General features: G+C 41.9%; 1 protein-coding gene across 6 annotated transcripts in view; it reads right to left on the bottom strand.

Annotated features, from left to right (window-relative positions):
- Window positions 1–17382, bottom strand: part of BTRC (beta-transducin repeat containing E3 ubiquitin protein ligase) — a 312139-nt gene that overhangs the window by 21596 nt on the left and 273161 nt on the right. For all 6 annotated transcript variants that reach the window (XM_068255591.1, XM_068255593.1, XM_068255594.1 and 3 more), the window contains one exon: window positions 11928–12038. In XM_068255591.1, the coding sequence (XP_068111692.1) occupies window positions 11928–12038 (111 nt within the window). The remainder of the gene's footprint in view (window positions 1–11927; window positions 12039–17382) is intronic.

Genomic DNA, 17382 nt, shown 5'->3' with positions numbered 1-17382 from the left:
CTGATATTTTTACTACAGCGAAACCTAAGCATATTCTCCCACTTAAAGCAGATCCGAGATGAAAAACGAACTATAACAAGTAACTTGTCTATATATCATATCTAAAGTTTAGATAGTTTATACAGCATATCTAGCTGCAAACAGCTTCAAAAGTTTATGATTATTTATTCCTGTGATACAATGAGGGCAGCCATGTTCTGTTTGTCACATTACACACAGGCAAGCTGATAGCATCTCCAGCCCTCAGCCTGTGACAAATTCAATCCCCTCTCCTCCTCCCCTTTGCCTCTGAAATTTCTGGCTAGTAACCTCCTCCTCATCCTGCCCAGACTGAGCTCCCATAAGCCCTATCTGGGACTGAGTGCCTTGACACTCTGAAAAAGCTGTGGGCGAGGCATGTTTACTTTATAGGGAATTAGAGTATTAAAGCAAAACAAAAAAAGTATTTGGCTTGGGGAATGCCCTATAAACTATATGAAAGGAACACAATTATGCAATGAGTAAAAGTTTATCTCGGATCCACTTTAACCCTCCTGCTACTAACGCCTAAACCTAACCATCTCCCCTGCCAAGGCTTAACATTAACAGCCCCCCTTTCCCCCCACTGCAAACCCCACTCCTAATGCCACACCTTAATGCCCCTCCCTTCCCTGCAAACCGATTTCCTAACGCCTAACTGTGACGGACAAGCCGTGAGATCAGAAAACGAAATCGCAATCGGCTTCCTGCATCGATTGTCGTTGCGTTGACAGATCAGAACGCCAATTTTTCCTTTCATAAAGTAGGTTTGCTGAGCAGGGAAGGCATGTTGGTTTTAATTACCTGGACCAAAAAAAGGCAGTTCAAATGTACCCGTCACAACTCTGACCAGGTAATTAAACCACATCACATCACAGTACCTGTGAACGACAACATACACAGGAATAGGCAGGAAACCCCCAGCAGGAGGACTATTCAAAAGCTACCTTCCCTCAGACTTACCGGAGCCATGTAGCGACAGCTTAGAAATACATGAGTTTGATTTTTTGCCTGTTTAAGGAATACCGTTCATATGAGAGGTATGGAAGTTATCTCATTCTGCTGGTTCGGGTCTGGTGAATATTTTAATATTAAATTGAAGCCACTGACATACCCAGAACCCGAGGTATTCCACTATTTCGTAACCGGGCAGGCGAACGCACCCGAGTTTGATGTCATAGGAATTGGCATAATCTGAGGAATATTAATCTGTTATCAGCGCAAATGTGGCATTTATCGGTTTTGAGTTACAGCGGTTTATAAGTTTAACCCTATATCTCTGTCCAAGGACTTGAACTATGATTGGTTATGAAACAGAGGGTGTAGGCATTGCCACACCCCCGAACCACCTTCTTCAAAAGCACATTGCCAGCAGGCGGACCTCAGTCCTCCAAATTCCATCGCCACGAGAGCCTGCTGCTGCTAGCCAGAGGACCATGTGGTTAGCGGCCATCTTGTCTGAACTTTGCTACTGAACTGGAACAAAGGAACTTTATAAGTTTTCCCAGAAAGGACATATTTCCACGAACCTAAGTATTTTCTCCCTTTTATTTTCATACTGGCTATTATTCATCTCTATAATTGTTGATTTTAATGATTTTCTGTATATATTAATTATTTATATTGCGTTTTAATAAACGACGCTAACATCATTTGTTTATTTAGCTACCCTGCTATTCAGCCGCACAAACTGAACCTGGTCTCTGAAGAGTCGCTACTATTGTTGCTAGCTAGACAGAATAGAGAGTGTTTAACCGTTTTTATTTGCAGGTCTAGACTCAGCCAGTCAGTGGGTTCCTCTGTCCCATGGTAACAGAGGTGGTGGCAGTTTTACCCTGAAATAGTGTGTATATTGTACTACCGTAACTCACAGGCTCCCTTCTAGTCGGTCTGTTGCCAAAATTCCAGCAGTTTCTGCGCACCAATTGCGACCACAGCTTGCATGGTCTGTGTGCTGAAACCGATTGGAAGGCATTTTGTGGTCCGGCCACTAGGGGCCCTGTGACACTAACCTTAAAGTGAACCTCCAAACTAAAAATCTAATCAGCAGCACTGAAAAGGCTTGATGTTTCTTTAACAGTTTCACATAATCAGACATTTGTTTTTCTTACCCAAGCCTCATTTTTAGCTGCACAGAAGAAAACTGCCCGGGCATTTTTCCCCTGATGCTGTGCAAAGCATGATGGGATTTCTGATGATGTTGTTCTCCTTCAGCTGTTTTGGCGCAAATTTGTTTTTTAAAATTTTGTATTTGAGATTTGAAGCCTAGCGCGCACAGCTGCGAGGGGTGATCAGGACACAGGACAGTTGAAACGGTGTCTCATGCTCCCTGTCACCTCCTTTCAACCAAAAAAATGGCTACCCCCAAGAAAAATATGGCTGCCCCCATAAAATCACAAACATTTGCCTGTTCTTTTAAAACAGGGTGGGTAAGAGATTATATCACCTATCTATTTTAATTGACTAAACTAATATAACTGAATGACAGTCACCTTCATGACCCCTAACCTTATTGCCCCCACTGCCCCTGTTGCAAACCCTCTTCCCAACACCTAACCTTAACTGCTGCCCCCCGCTGTAAAAAACTAAAAAAATCATAGGCATTGCTGAATCTTGGGGTGCCACTATTTATCAAGCGCCCCAGGCGCCCAAATTTCCACCAATAAACGAAATTTGCCTCGGGCACCCAAATTTCCTGCTTCTCTTTATTCACAGTAGCTATGGCGATAACGATAATAGCATAATGATAATTAAAAAAAAAAAAAGAATGCTTCTAAAATTAATGTTGTTCATTTCTGAAATGTAATCACCTCAACTGTACTGGCTACATATTTCACTTACTGAAATACACACAGCCACAAATCACACCTAAAATATAACTTTTAAAGAACGTTGACCATTTATCCAAACAGCTGATTTCCTGGGCTGCCTTGCCATCGCCTGTGTCTTGAGCGAGGCACACAAGCTGGGTGTGTACGCACAATAGCGCAGTGTCTTTCATGGTTCGGGATGTAGCAAGCAACAGTGATCACTGAGAGTCATGTGACGGAACATGAGTGAGCACTGCTGTCAACTAACGGATGCTAATTAGAGCAGGGCCTTTAATATCGCAGCCCCGCGGTGAGCAGATCAGGAGTGTATTTTGATAAATGCTCTGACTAATGAAACATGCTTCAGCTTCGTTACAACCGAATGAAAAATAAGAATATTTTTGCCATGCACTTCTAAAATTAACCAAGACAAATAGCTCAAGAACAGGTGAAGTTAATTAATGGAGCAGTTAATGGCATCTGATATAGAAACAGCACGTCGTTTGTATTCTAATTCCTGGGAAAGGAATCCTTTATCTTCATCCATCCCTTCAACTGTTTTGCTAACTTACCAATGCATTTATGCTCTCACTGTGGAACTCTGGGCTAAGAGATACATTTGCAAATGAAACACAAAAAGTGGGAAATCTTTTACTTGCCAATATTTGTCATCAAAGGCACATGATTTTTTTTAAAGGCCAGTTTACATGGATGTTGAACCAGCATTAATCGCGGGGCTTGACATATGTCCCTCAAGCGCTGTTTATTCAAATAAAAGGAGGAAGCCTTGAAAACATCGGTACCGGCTTTTCCTGTCCTTTGTGCAAACAGCGCGCTCAATTCCGTTGTATGTATGTCGTCTAAGGGCTAACTGTGGCAATTCTGGTTCCTCCTCTTGGGAGTCAATATGCAACATGTTTACCAAATGCTTTTTTGCAAATGCTCAGCTAGACGCAATGCCGTTGAAAGCCTACATGAATCAGGCCTAATTCACCCACTTCAGCCAGATATCTATTAAAGTGGGTAAGTTGTGTCCCCAGGAATACGCAACTGTTTTACGCATTATTTGCTACTAGTATAAAAGGTCCATACGTTTAATGGGCACTAGGCCAATGGCGCTTGCATGGCCGTGACCCCCCCTTCCCCCCCCCCAAAAAAAATATGCTGGCCCACCTTAAAAATAATCTGTATTGTTAAGATCGCACAAAAGTAAACATACCAGTGCGTTAGGGGACATCTCCTATTCCCCTCTGTCACAATGTCGCCGATACCCGCCGCATTAAAAGTAGTCAAAAACAGTTTTAAAAAGTTTGTTTATAAACAAAAAAAATGGCCCCAAAACTGGAAGTAGGTTGATGTACAGTATTGTCCACACATAGAAAATACATCCATACACAAGCAAGCTGTATACAGCCTTCCTCTTATGAATCTAAAGAGATCATTTGTGTGTTTACTTTCTTCCCCCTGCAGCTATCATCCACCGAAGAGTGACAGGCTGACTGTTTCTACCTGCAGACAGCTCTGCAAGTGTCTGTAATTCCTCAGTATGTGACAGCCCAGCCAGCTCTTTTCACAGCCTAACAGAGGAGGATATATCCAGCTTGTAAAAGACAGCTCTCTTCTTTCACTGACAAGAGAGCAGAGACGCTGCCTAATCTAAATAACACACACGGTAGTGTGCATAGAGGGGCGTGGAGGAAGGGGGGCGTGCATAACAGATCAACAACACTGAAGAGTTGGCAGCCTTCCAGACACAGGGCGACAAATCCGACAGGAGAAAGATATATTGATTTATTACAGAGACAGTGATAGTAGAAAGTGCTGCAGTAAGCCAGAGCACATTAGAATAGGTTTAGGAACTTGTAGGATAGTAGAAAAAAGGATGAAATTTTTGTTACAGAGTCTCTTTAAAGGGAACCTGAAGCGAGTAAAATTATTTAAAATAAACACATGATGTAGCTGCAAATGAATATTACATACTAACCTCGCCGTACGTTCCTCTCAGAAGCTCACCATGTTCTTCTTACAGTGATCCCTTCCAGTTCGGACAATATTTTGTCAGAATTGAAATATACCAGTTGCTGTCAAGTTGTATATCAGCAGCTGTCAGTTACAACTGAATGTGCAAGGTAATGTCCATGTTTCCCTATGGCTCAAGTGGGTGATATTAGAGTTTAACAGTGTGCTGACCAGGAAGCCGTTAGGGCTAGTTCACACTCGGCGCTTTGGTAGTGTTTTCACTGTACAGGAAAGTGATTTAGGAGTGATTGCGTTTTGTGATTCTATAACATTGAAATGCAATCGCTCCAAAAATGCTGTATGCACCATCAGCAAATCACTAATCACTGGTGATCACTACAGTGTGAACACTACCATTCACTTGCATTAGCTGCAGTATTTTGCTGATTGCCAGTGATCAGCAAATCGCTGAAAAATCACCCAGTGTGAACTAGCCCTTAGAGGGTAATGACCATTTTCAAAATGGAGGACGGAGAATTCCATTGATCACAGTGGACTAATATGACAGAGGAGAGGAGAAAGAGATTGAGGAGTAGACTACACAGGAGGTAAGTATGACCTGTGTATGGTTATTTTGACTTTTTATTTTCAGTTCAGGTTCTCTTTAAAGCTAATGTGACCCCATATTTAAATAAAAAAAAAGGCAGATACTCACCTAAGGAGAGGGAAGGCTTTGTCCTAATGAGCCTTTCCTCTCTTCTCCCGGTACCCTCCGTGCTGCGCTGTCTCCCCCGTTCACATTCCCCGGCGCGGGGACTTCGGAAGTCTTCAGGAGCCGAGTCCTCCCGAAGACAGGCGGCGCACATGCGTCAAAGAGGGTGCGCGCACGTGCGCAGTGTAGAGCGGCCCATCTTCGGGAGCACACGCGCTCCCAAAGCATTTCCGAAGCCTCCCTTCGGCTGGGAGACAGCGGTATTTGAAACGGTCGAAAACCGCTACGGGGGAGCCAGGACAACAGCGGGCATTGGGACAGGAGAGGGAATGCTCTATGGGACTAAGAGCCTCCTTCTCCTTAGGTAAATATCTGACTTTTTTTTATTTAAAAATGGGTTCCCATTGGCTTTAATCTTAAAAGGAACCTAAAGTGAGAGGTACTGTATATTGAGGGTACCATATTTATTTCATTTTAAACAATACCAGTTACCTGGCAGTCCTGCTGATCTTTGGCTGCAGTAGTGTCGGAATCACACACCTGGAAAAAGCATGCGACTACTCCTCTCATATTTGTTAGAAACATCTGATCTGCATGCTTGGACAGGATCTATGTCAAAGTATTAGAGGCAGAGGATCAGCAGGACTGCCTAGCAACTGGTATTGTTTGAAGGAAAATAAATAAATATAGCATATCCCTCTCTTGTCAGGTTCTCCAAGTTATTTTTGCAGAAACAGAGTCGGTAAGACCTAACTTAGCAGACACTGATATTCTAGGTTCAAGGGCTAGTCTACAGCTGGTAGGCTGGCTAAAGGTTTCAAATAGTCATGTCTATGGCCAACTTTAATTTGTTATCAATGACAGTGCTACCATTGAACTGCAGCTGGACTGTAGAGAAAATTATTTCTGTACCTGAATACTTAACCCTTACAGTGTGAAAAATAATCCAAAACCACTGCCTAGTTCGAAGAGGGTTGGGACCGCACATGAACAGGTTCTTCACTTCAGACACCCTTTAAAAAAAACATTATCTTCTAAGTATCACAAATGTTCTCTAAGCATACGCCTATAAAGGCCTAACAACCTCATCAATACTCCTAGGAAGAGCAAGCAGATGCTGCAAGACATGATTTTACTTAGAATGGTACTTATACAGGTCTTGATGCCCCAGATCATTTTAAGTTGATCTGCCACTTAAAAAAAATGACTGGACTACTTTAGATTAAATATGTTCGAAATCTATGCACATTTCTAAACAATCAAAACAGATTGGTTCTACCAAACCACAAGCAAAAATGTAAAGACTAGTAAAAGCAGACATGTTTCGGTATATTCCTTATAACAGATTTGATCCCTGCCATCTAGACCTAGCCCTAATGCTAACATAATTTTGTTAATCCTGTGAACAAGTATGCTTCCTTTTGCAGTACTATAAGCATTAGAAGACTGTAATAGCATGTTAAGTCCACTTGTGATGCTCAGAACAGAATACTCCTCCACCACTACGTAGGTAGGGAATCTCCTACTCATATGCAGAGTCTTTATTGCTCTCCAAGGGAGTTGCCTCAAGGATCCTAAACTGCAGCAAGATAGAGCCTTTCTAGATCTTATAAAGCTTGCCAGTCAACCCAACAGGGGGAGCTTTAAAAAAATGTTTACAAAAGTTTGAGCAAACCTTTTTTTATGTTTTTACTCTGCCAGAAATAAAAAAAAATGTGTAATATTTTTTCTGAAGTGGAGATCCACTTTAAGGGAGGGTATAGGCAGACAGGCTGTTTTTCTGTCAGCGCTTTATGCGCTCAGGGTAATTTGTCATGAAGATTATCTGCTAAGCTTAAACTGCTCGTAGGGTTCCACGAGGGGTTTTCAACTCTGTGTGACAGGGGAGAGGAAGATACATTGCTTATAATTAATGGCTGTAGTCAGAAGCTGATTTTCCTCAAGACAAAACCGCTGAATATTCAGTGCACTTAATGAGGCAGAAGTGTTTAGTATTAGCAGCCTTAAAGTGAACCTGTCCTCAGCAGTGATAAACTGAGCTACCACAAAGATTACAAGACACAAAACTAGAGGGTTCATGGACCACACTCCCTAACCTTACCATTTCAGTCCAAGTCCAAATGCCAGCTGTGTTATTTCTGGAAAAAGGAAACCCTTTTTTAGGAGTAAATAAATATATATATATATACATACACACCTATATATATATATATATATATATATATATATATATATATATATACACACACATATATATACACACACATATATATACACACACAATGGTGTGAAAAACTATTTGCCCCCTTCCTGATTTCTTATTCTTTTGCATGTTTGTCACACTTAAATGTTTCTGCTCATCAAAAACCATTAACTATTAGTCAAAGATAACATAATTGAACACACAATGCAGTTTTAAATGATGGTTTTTATTATTTAGTGAGAAAAATAACTCAAAACCTACATGGCCCTGTGTGAAAAAGAAATTGCCCCCTGAACCTAATAACTGGTTGGACCACCCTTAGCAGCAATAACTGCAATCAAGCGTTTGTGATAACTTGCAACGAGTCTTTTACAGCGCTCTGGAGGAATTTTGGCCCACTCATCTTTGCAGAATTGTTGTAATTCAGCTTTATTTCAGGGTTTTCTAGCATGAACCGCCTTTTTAAGGTCATGCCACACCATCTCAATAGGATTCAGGTCAGGACTTTGACTAGGCCACTCCAAAGTCTTCATTTTGTTTTTCTTCAGCCATTCAGAGGTGGATTTGCTGGTGTGTTTTGGGTCATTGTCCTGCTGCAGCACCCAAGATCGCTTCAGCTTGAGTTGACAAACAGGACATTCTCCTTCAGGATTTTTTGGTAGACAGTAGAATTCATGGTTCCATCTATCACAGCAAGCCTTCCAGGTCCTGAAGCAGCAAAACAACCCCAGACCATCACACTACCACCACCATATTTTACTGTTGGTATGATGTTCTTTTGCTGAAATGCTGTGTTACTTCTACGCCAGATGTAACCGGACACGCACCTTCCAAAAAGTTTAACTTTTGTCTCGTCGGTCCACAAGGTATTTTCCCAAAAGTCTTGCCAATCGAGATTTTTTTTTAGCAAAATTGAGACGAGCCTTAACCACCTTAGCGGTATGGACGAGCTCAGCTCGTCCATCACCGCCGGTGGCTGCCGCTCAGGCCCTGCTGGGCCGATTTGCTCGCAGCAAAAAGCAGCACACGCAGCCGGCACTTTGCCAGCCGCGTGTGCTGCCTGATCGCCGCCGCAGCGCGGCGATTCGCCGCGTGCAGCGGCGATTCGCCGCGTGCAGCGGCGAAAGAGGGTCCCCCCAGCCGCCCGAGCCCTGCGCAGCCGGAACAAACAGTTCCGGCCAGCGCTGAGGGCTGGATCGGAGGCGGCTGACGTCAGGACGTCGGCTGACGTCCATGACGTCACTCCGCTCGTCGCCATGGCGACGAGCAAAACGAAACAAGGAAGGCCGCTCATTGCGGCCTTCCTTGTTACTGCGGATCGCCGGAGGCGATCAGAAATATTGGTTAGGAGCGCCCTCTAGTGGGCTTTCATGCAGCCAACTTTCAGTTGGCTGCATGAAATCGTTTTTTTTTTATTAAAAAAAAACCCTCCCGCAGCTGCCCTGGCGATCTTAATAGAACGCCAGGGTGGTTAATGTTCTTTTTGCTTAAAAGTGGTTTGCGCCTTGGATATCTGACATGCAGACCGTTTTTGCCCAGTCTCTTTCTTATGGTGGAGTCATGAACAATTACCTTAATTGAGGCAAGTGAGGCCTGCAGTTCTTTAGATGTTGTCCTGGGGTCTTTTGTGGCCTCTCGGATGAGTTTTCTCTGCACTCTTGGGGTAATTTTGGTCGGTCAGCCACTCCTGGGAAGGTTCATCACTGTTCCATGTTATTGCCATTTGTGGATAATGTCTCTCACTGTGGTTCGCTGGAGTCCCAAAGCTTTAGAAATGGCTTTATAACCTTTACCAGACTGATAGATCTCAATTACAGTACTTTGTTCTCATTTGTTCCTGAATTTCTTTGGATCTTGGTATGATGTCTAGCTTTTGAGGTGCTTTTGGTCTACGTCTCTGTGTCAGATAGCTCCTATTTAAGCGATTTCTTCATTAGAATAGGTGTGGCAGTAATCAGGCCTGGGGGTGACTACAGAAATTGAACTCAGGTGTGATAAACCACAGTTATTTTTTAACAAGGGGGGCAATCACTTTTTCACACAGGGCCATGTAGATTTGGAGTTGTTTTTCTCACTAAATAATAAAAACTATCATTTAAAACTGCATTTTGTGTTCAATTATGTTATCTTTGACTAATAGTTAACGGTTTTTGATGAGCAGAAACATTTAAGTGTGACAAACATGCAAAAGAATAAGAAATCAGGAAGGGGGCAAATAGTTTTTCACACCATATATATATATATATATATATATATATATATATATATATATATATATATATATATATATATATATATATATATATATATATATATATATATATATATATATATATATATATATATATATATATATATATATATATATATAGTCTACAGACTCCATTAGATGACTGCCCAAGCAATTAAGTAGGCCAACCTTGTATACATGAACGTGATTTAGGCCTCAACCCGGAGGAAGATTTCAGCTCAAGTGCGAGAAGAAAAAACAATATGGCTGTTCACATCGCAATAGGGTCCATAAAGGGAAGGTTCAGGGAGGGCTGTAAAAAAATAAAAATCAATATCCACTTACCTGGGGCTTCCTCCAGCCCGTGGCAGGCAGGAGGTGCCCTCGCCGCTGCTCCGCAGGCTCCCGGTGGTCTCCGGTGGCCGACCCGACCTGGCCAGGCCGGCTGCCAGGTCGGGCTCTTCTGCGCTCCAAGGCCTGGCACTTCTGCGTCCCACGCGGGCGCGCTGACGTCATCAGAAGAGCCCGACCTGGCAGCCGGCCTGGCCAGGTCGGGTCGGCCACCGGGAGCCTGCGTAGCGGCGGCGAGGGCACCTCGTGCCTGCCACGGGCTGGAGGAAGCCCCAGGTAAGTGGATATTGATTCTTATTTTTTTACAGCCCTCCCTGAACCTTCCCTTTAATGTTGGATTATTTCTACATTTTCGGACCTTGCAGGAGTCATTTCATGGATAGTTTGGCTTGATCTACATTTTTCTTTCACAGGTCTGGTTTGAATTTTGGAGTGTTGGAAAGGTCCAGCTTGGACAAGCGAGGAGTGCAATTACAGTTCAGAAAAATGGATTTTCTTCCAGGTTCCAAACACTGCAGCAAATGCTAAGCTAAATGGGAACACAAATGTCCAATGTAAAAGGTATCTGTCAAAATTAACTGGAAACCACCACAATCGATTAAATAGCATTGTGATTAAAAGCCGTTCGTCAAGTGTGTACAGCAAACCCCGGCCTCCAACCAGCGAGCGATCTGCCCAGAACTTCATTGTTCACATTGCATCCCCACCTGCCATGTGATGTCATGCGTACGTCCCCTCCCCCCTTCCCGCATAGCAACAGAATGCGTTGTTAGCTACATAGCGGATATGCGTCTGTAATGGCCGGCCCAATAATGTCTGCCAAGGAGATCCGCTCCTGATCCCCGACATAATTCAAAGGTCTGTTTGCATCTTCAGAACGGTTTATCTCTTATGTCTGTGCCAATTTAGCCCATGCTTGAAAGAGTTTGCTGCTCACATGCAATGTGTGAAACATTTTGTGTGAATTCTCTTTATAAAACGTTTAGAGACCCCAAATGGTCCCAATTATAATTTGATTCATGAAATGTTTGCTTGCAGTACTGACTGGCACAGAGTAGGGACCAGTTTTGCAGTGCCTATTTTAATGGATATCCTCTAACAATTGCTGCGTACATGAATTTAAGGGAGCAAAAGCGTTAATATTGGCAGGCGTTTGAGCAGGAAAAGTAAAATATATTTTGTTTCAAAACAAACATTTAATGTACCTCATTATGGGGTGTATCCAATAAATTGCGTTAAGCCGAATTATGTACGAAAAGTTTTACCGCACGATGGGTAGAGCTGAATGCAATGCATTATGCTCTACTCATTGTGTGTGAGATTTTACGCAGTTTATTGCATACACCCCTATGTGTGGGAAAGAGTCAAATTCCCTTTAAAAGTCTAGTATCTCTCTCCAAAAAGATTATGTGCCATGTAGAAGTTTGATGCAGGTCTCCTTTTTATGGAATGTGAGGAATCCCGGAAAGTGGACAAACTCTGAATTGAACTCTGAAAGCAGAGAGTGATGGAAGTGCAGACTCCATTCAAGTCCTATAACAACTTAATTCCTCAAGACTTTTACAGCTCAAGGCTAAGTAAATGGTCATGTGATTGCGCAGTTCCAGCCATTATGAAGAATAAGGAATTGTTACATGAACTTACCCATCATAGGCTCCACTGACTATTCTTTTGTTGTCAAAACGGATACATCGAACCAACTCTTCATGTCCCTCTAGTACCCGCAAACACGCTCCACACTCTATATCCCATAGCCTGAAAGACAAAGGAAGTTCCCGTAAGGAGAAAGACAGGTTTGACCGATGAAGATGAAATCTCAATATCAGGATATGTGATGAGCCCACAGTACCCCTGTGTACACTAATCACTACAACACTTCAATCTATCTCTAATTTAACCACTTTGTCCTCCTTGACGTGGTTCTACGTCAAGGAGGACATGTGCGCTCCCGGGCGCGGATCATTAGCCCAGGAATCAATGAATCGGTCCATGGTGCCCAATCACTGATTCCTCTCCCCTGCAGAAAAAGCAACAGATACTCTCGGAAGCTTCACTTTTTCTGCCTCCTATGTCCCTCTAAGGGCTAGCCACACTAGGTCCAGAAACGTATCCGTGGCTGCGTTTTTCAGCCCTGATGAAAAACGGAGTCCCGGATACTAATGTTAAAAATAGCAGCCGTCCTCACCTAAGAAAAAAACGGATCCGTCTGCGTTTACAGGGACTAGTTTTCAAAACCTGAACGGAAGGTCCGGAATTGCTGCATTTTCACAGTCCACGGATACACGGATGGGTAGTGAAAAGCAATGGGAAAACGCAACTCCATCTCCACAGGCAAAATAGCGCCAAAAACGGATGAAAAAAATGGATAGCTTGAACTTTATTATTGGCCCAAAAAATCCTCCCACTACCTTCCTAATGATAGAGACATTTTCTGTCCGTTTTTTGGGGTAAAAAAAACTGAATGGAAACTGATGCAAAACTGATGCACTTTTTTTGAAAACTGATCAGTTTGCGGTCTGGTGGTACTTCCCCTGATCCCGGACTGCAGCGTCCATCCTGCAACCGTGCCTAGTGTGGACCTAGCCTTAGCGTACATTGTACGCTTAAAATGACGTCATGTAAAAAAACTCAACTTGCCATCTTGTGGCCAAAAAGTAAAACTACATCTAAATGTAAAAAAAATAATTAAAATACACATATTTACCCCAAACAAATACTATTTACATCCCACCCTCCCAAAAATACCCACATAAAATGTTTAATAATAAAAAAAACCCCCACAAATATTTACCTAAGGGTCTAATCTTTTTAAATATCTATGTACAGATGAAATATTTCAAATTTTTTTTTTAATAAGCTTGGAAATAGTGATGGATGCAAAACGGAAAAAATGCTCTTTTATTTCCAAATAAAATATTGTCGCCTATATTGTGATCGGGACATAATTTAAACGGTGAAATAACCGGGTCAAATGGGCAAATACAATAAGTGGGTTTTAATTATGGAGGCATTATTTTAAAACTATAATGGCCGAAAACTGAGAAATAATGAATTTTTTCATTTTTTTTCTTATTCTTACTGTTAAAATGCATTTACAGTAAGGTAGCTCTTAGCAAAATGTACCACCCAAAGAAAGCCTAATTGGTGGCGGAAAAAACAAGATATAGATCAGTTCATTGTGATAAGTAGTGATAAAGTTATATGCTAATGAATGGGAGGTGAACATTGCTCGGATGCATAAAGTGAAAATGACCGAGGGCTTACACATTGCTAGCATTGTTTCTATATCCAAGCTACTGAGACAGAAATAGAATGGAAGGTATTTATCCTACCTAATAATAGGCAAGTGTCCCTGCGTCTGTCTTTTTAGCACTGCGCATGAGCAGGGACAAGATGCAGAGACACTGCCGAGAGCCGGAGGAGGACGGGGCCAGAAGGGGCGGTCGTGGGCACGCACGGCGGATTACTGACAGACCTAGCCCGTTTTTAAACGGGCTAAGGTCACTAGCAATAGTATAAATCTCCACTCTAAATGTTAAGTATTTGATTATTGGGATAGTTGGCTGTTTTGTCATTTCCCTACACCTCTTCCAAACTTTCTAGCTGTACTACACATACAATTCTTTATATAATAAGTTTATTTTCACTTCAGATTCCCTTTGAAGAGGAATTGTCAGCCCCAAAACCAAATTCCATTTTCCCACTGCTCTGTGTTTATTATGCAGCCTGTAGCCTTACCCTGCACTTCAAGCACTCCAATCTATTCAGAAACGTTTTTGCTGTAATAAATCTTATCTCTGTTGGCGACGAGAAGGAAGCTTGTCATCACCCCTCCCACATTCCTGCTCCTCACTGATTGGCTGAGGACAGCTCAGTAAACTCCTGCAATCTGATCTTTGCTGTGCTCACATGTTACTTTTTTCCACCTTCAATTAGGCTTTCTTTGGGTGGTACCTTTTGCTAAGAATTATTTTTGTCGAAATGCATTTTAACGGGAATATTAAGAAGAAAAAAAAGGAAAAGATGCATTAATTTCTCAGCTTTCAGCAATTATAGCCTTAAATAATAATACATGCTACTATGATTAAAACCCACATATTTTATTTGCCCATCTGTCCCGGTTATTACACCATTTAAATTATGTCCCTATAATAATGTATGGCGTCAATATTTTATTTGGAAATAAAGGTGCATTTTTTCAATTTGCGTCCATCACTATTTACAAGCCTATCATTTAAAAAAAATATAGTAATATACTCTCTTGACATGCATATTAAAAAAAAGTTCAGACCCTAAGGCAACTATTTATGTTTTTTTTTTTTTACATTTTTAATTTTTTAGTTTATGTTTTTATTTATTTATTTTTAATCAAAAAATTTTATTTGGGTTTTTTTTGGAGTGGGGATGTAAACAGATAATTTTAAAGGTAATTGATTGTGTATATTTAAAAAAAAAAATGTATGTAGATGTAGTTTTACTATTTGGCCACAGTCATTTTTTTCGTTTTTCATCCTGTAAGCAAGAGCTCTTGCTTACAGGAACTGAAGGGATGATGTGACACTTAGAAAAATTGCGGCTTTTCATACGGAGACATAGATCAATGAATGAGAACTAGCCCGGCTCAGCTGCACCAGAGCAGGCTATCTGGACGGATGTATCCATCCAGATAGACTTAAGTGGTTAAAGAGGAACTCCAGTGAAAATAATGTAATAAAAAAGTGCTTCATTTTTACAATAAATTATGTATAAATGATTTAGTCATTGTTTTCCCATTGTAAAATCTTTTCTCTCTCTGATTTACATTCGGACATTTACCACATGGTGACATTTTTACTACTGGAAGGTGATGTCAGTAGAAGGAGATGCTGCTTGCTTTTTTGGCAGTTGGACCCAGCAGAAAACAGCTATTATTTCTCACAATGCAATGAGGTTCACAGACAGGAAATGGTCAGGACCATCCTCCTGACATTACACTGTAGGAGGAGTTTCACCACAATATCAGCCATACAGAGCCCCCTGATGATACGTTTGAGAAAATAAATAGATGTCTCGTGGGAAAGGGGGTATCAGCTACTGATTGGGATGAAGTTCAATTCTTGGTCACAGTTTCTCTTTAAGGCTCTTTTATTGTGAGAAACAGGGCTGCAGCTTTGTTTATCACAATAAAATAGCTTTAATACCTACTTAGCATGCTTAGCTACCGCACATAAACTAAACTTTCCTCATTTTTCTTACACAAACCTCCCCAGTCTCCTGTGCCTAAACCTTGCAGCAAATGCTTCTTAAGTGCTACCACCCCCACCACTTCGATATCCCTATGTTAAATGCTGTATGTATCCTTAAAATACAACTGTAACGACAAGAATATGGAGGCTTCCATATTTATTTCCTTTTAACACCACCAGTTGCCTGGCTATTCTGCTGATTATCTGCCTCTAATACCATAAGTTGTTAAAAACCTGAGCGGTTCTTGCCTTTTTCATGATTGCCAACTCAGTAAAGGACCATCCTTTAAAGCGATGCTATCATATAAATCTGGCATAGCGGGGTCTGAACCCTCCATAACAGTAATTATAGATTGACGGTGTACCTTGAAATGAATCAGAGCACTCAGTATATGATTTTATATAAAAAAAAATATTTTCTTATCATACAGCATATATACAAAATATGAACAGTTCCAAGTAATGTTTCCTTCTAACAGTATTCCATCTCATCATGGCCTTTATAGCCAAGCGATCATCAATCTTCTAAGCACATTCAAAAAAGAATATAACAGTTGTGTTATGTAGAATAAGATCAAAAGTAGTCTCATCTGTATTCAATAGCTGTGTATCTAGTAGCTGTGCAAAACTTGTAGTAATCTTCTTAAAGAAATAGCATAAAAAATAGCTTCTAAAAAAACTTCTTGCTAACATCTTAACAGAACTTAATGCTGAAAAATTAATGTAAATCACCAGAATATTAAGCATATTACCCCTTCTCTGTCATCTCTTCAGCATCTAGAACCACGTGTGGGAAGGTAGCTTCTGACTTGTGTCTCTTCTCAGGAGATTGGTAGGCTTGTGCAAACTATGAGCTTTCAGCTCCTACTTTTATAGTGATTGGATGCAATATGGCTGCTTAATCTGGACTTTCCCCAAATCCCAGGTTCTGATTGGCTGAAACCTCCATGCGTAGCTCGCTATCTTTGTTTTGAATACTGTAAATAGCTGACATTTATAAAGTCCTTAACCTCCTTGGCGGTAATCCCGAGCTGAGCTCGGGGTATGCCGCCGGAGGTCGCCGCTCAGGCCCTGCTGGGCCGATTTACATTCTGTAAAAAGCAGCACACGCAGCCGGCACTTTGCCAGCCGCGTGAGCTGCCCGATCGCCGCCGCTCCGCGGCGATCCGCCGCGTGCAGCGGCGAAAGAGGGTCCCCCCAGCCGCCCGAGCCCAGCGCAGCCGGAACAAACAGTTCCGGCCGGCGCTAGGGGCTGGATCGGGCGGCTCTGACGTCAGGACGTCGACTGACGTCCATGACGTCACTCCGCTCGTCGCCATGGCGACGAGGAAAGCGAAACAAGATAGGCCGCTCATTGCGGCCTATCTTGTTACTTTCGATTGCCGGAGGCGATCGAAAGTACGCTTCCGGAGCGCCCTCTAGTAAGCTTTCATGCAGCCAACTTTCAGTTGGCTGCATGAAATATTTTTTTTTTTATTCAAAAAAAACCACATTGCAGCCTCCCTGGCAAAATAATTAAACCGCCAGGGAGGTTAATTACCTTGTCATGTGAAAATTAACGTCATTTGGAGTGTTTACAAATTCTGATTAGGTCATTTCTGACGCAGTTAATTAAAAATGGACGTCACCAGCCATCTTGTCTGCTGGTTGACTTATTTGACCCAGACATTTGGATTTTCAGGCATTAAACAATGTCATTTATGACGCATTTCTGATAATGTGTCCTTCTGCTAATTAGTTTGGAATGTGTCTATCCTTTCCCAGACATAAGATTGGTCAGGTTGACACTAATGGCCCGTACTCACGGGCTGCAAATGTTGCCTGTCGCCAGCACACGTGAGCGTGTGGGCGACAGGCCGGCGACAGCTCCTCGC

The sequence above is a fragment of the Hyperolius riggenbachi genome, chromosome 10, assembly GCF_040937935.1.
Source record: "Hyperolius riggenbachi isolate aHypRig1 chromosome 10, aHypRig1.pri, whole genome shotgun sequence".
Classification (NCBI taxonomy): domain Eukaryota; kingdom Metazoa; phylum Chordata; class Amphibia; order Anura; family Hyperoliidae; genus Hyperolius; species Hyperolius riggenbachi.
This window is presented reverse-complemented; position numbering and strand designations above follow the sequence as displayed.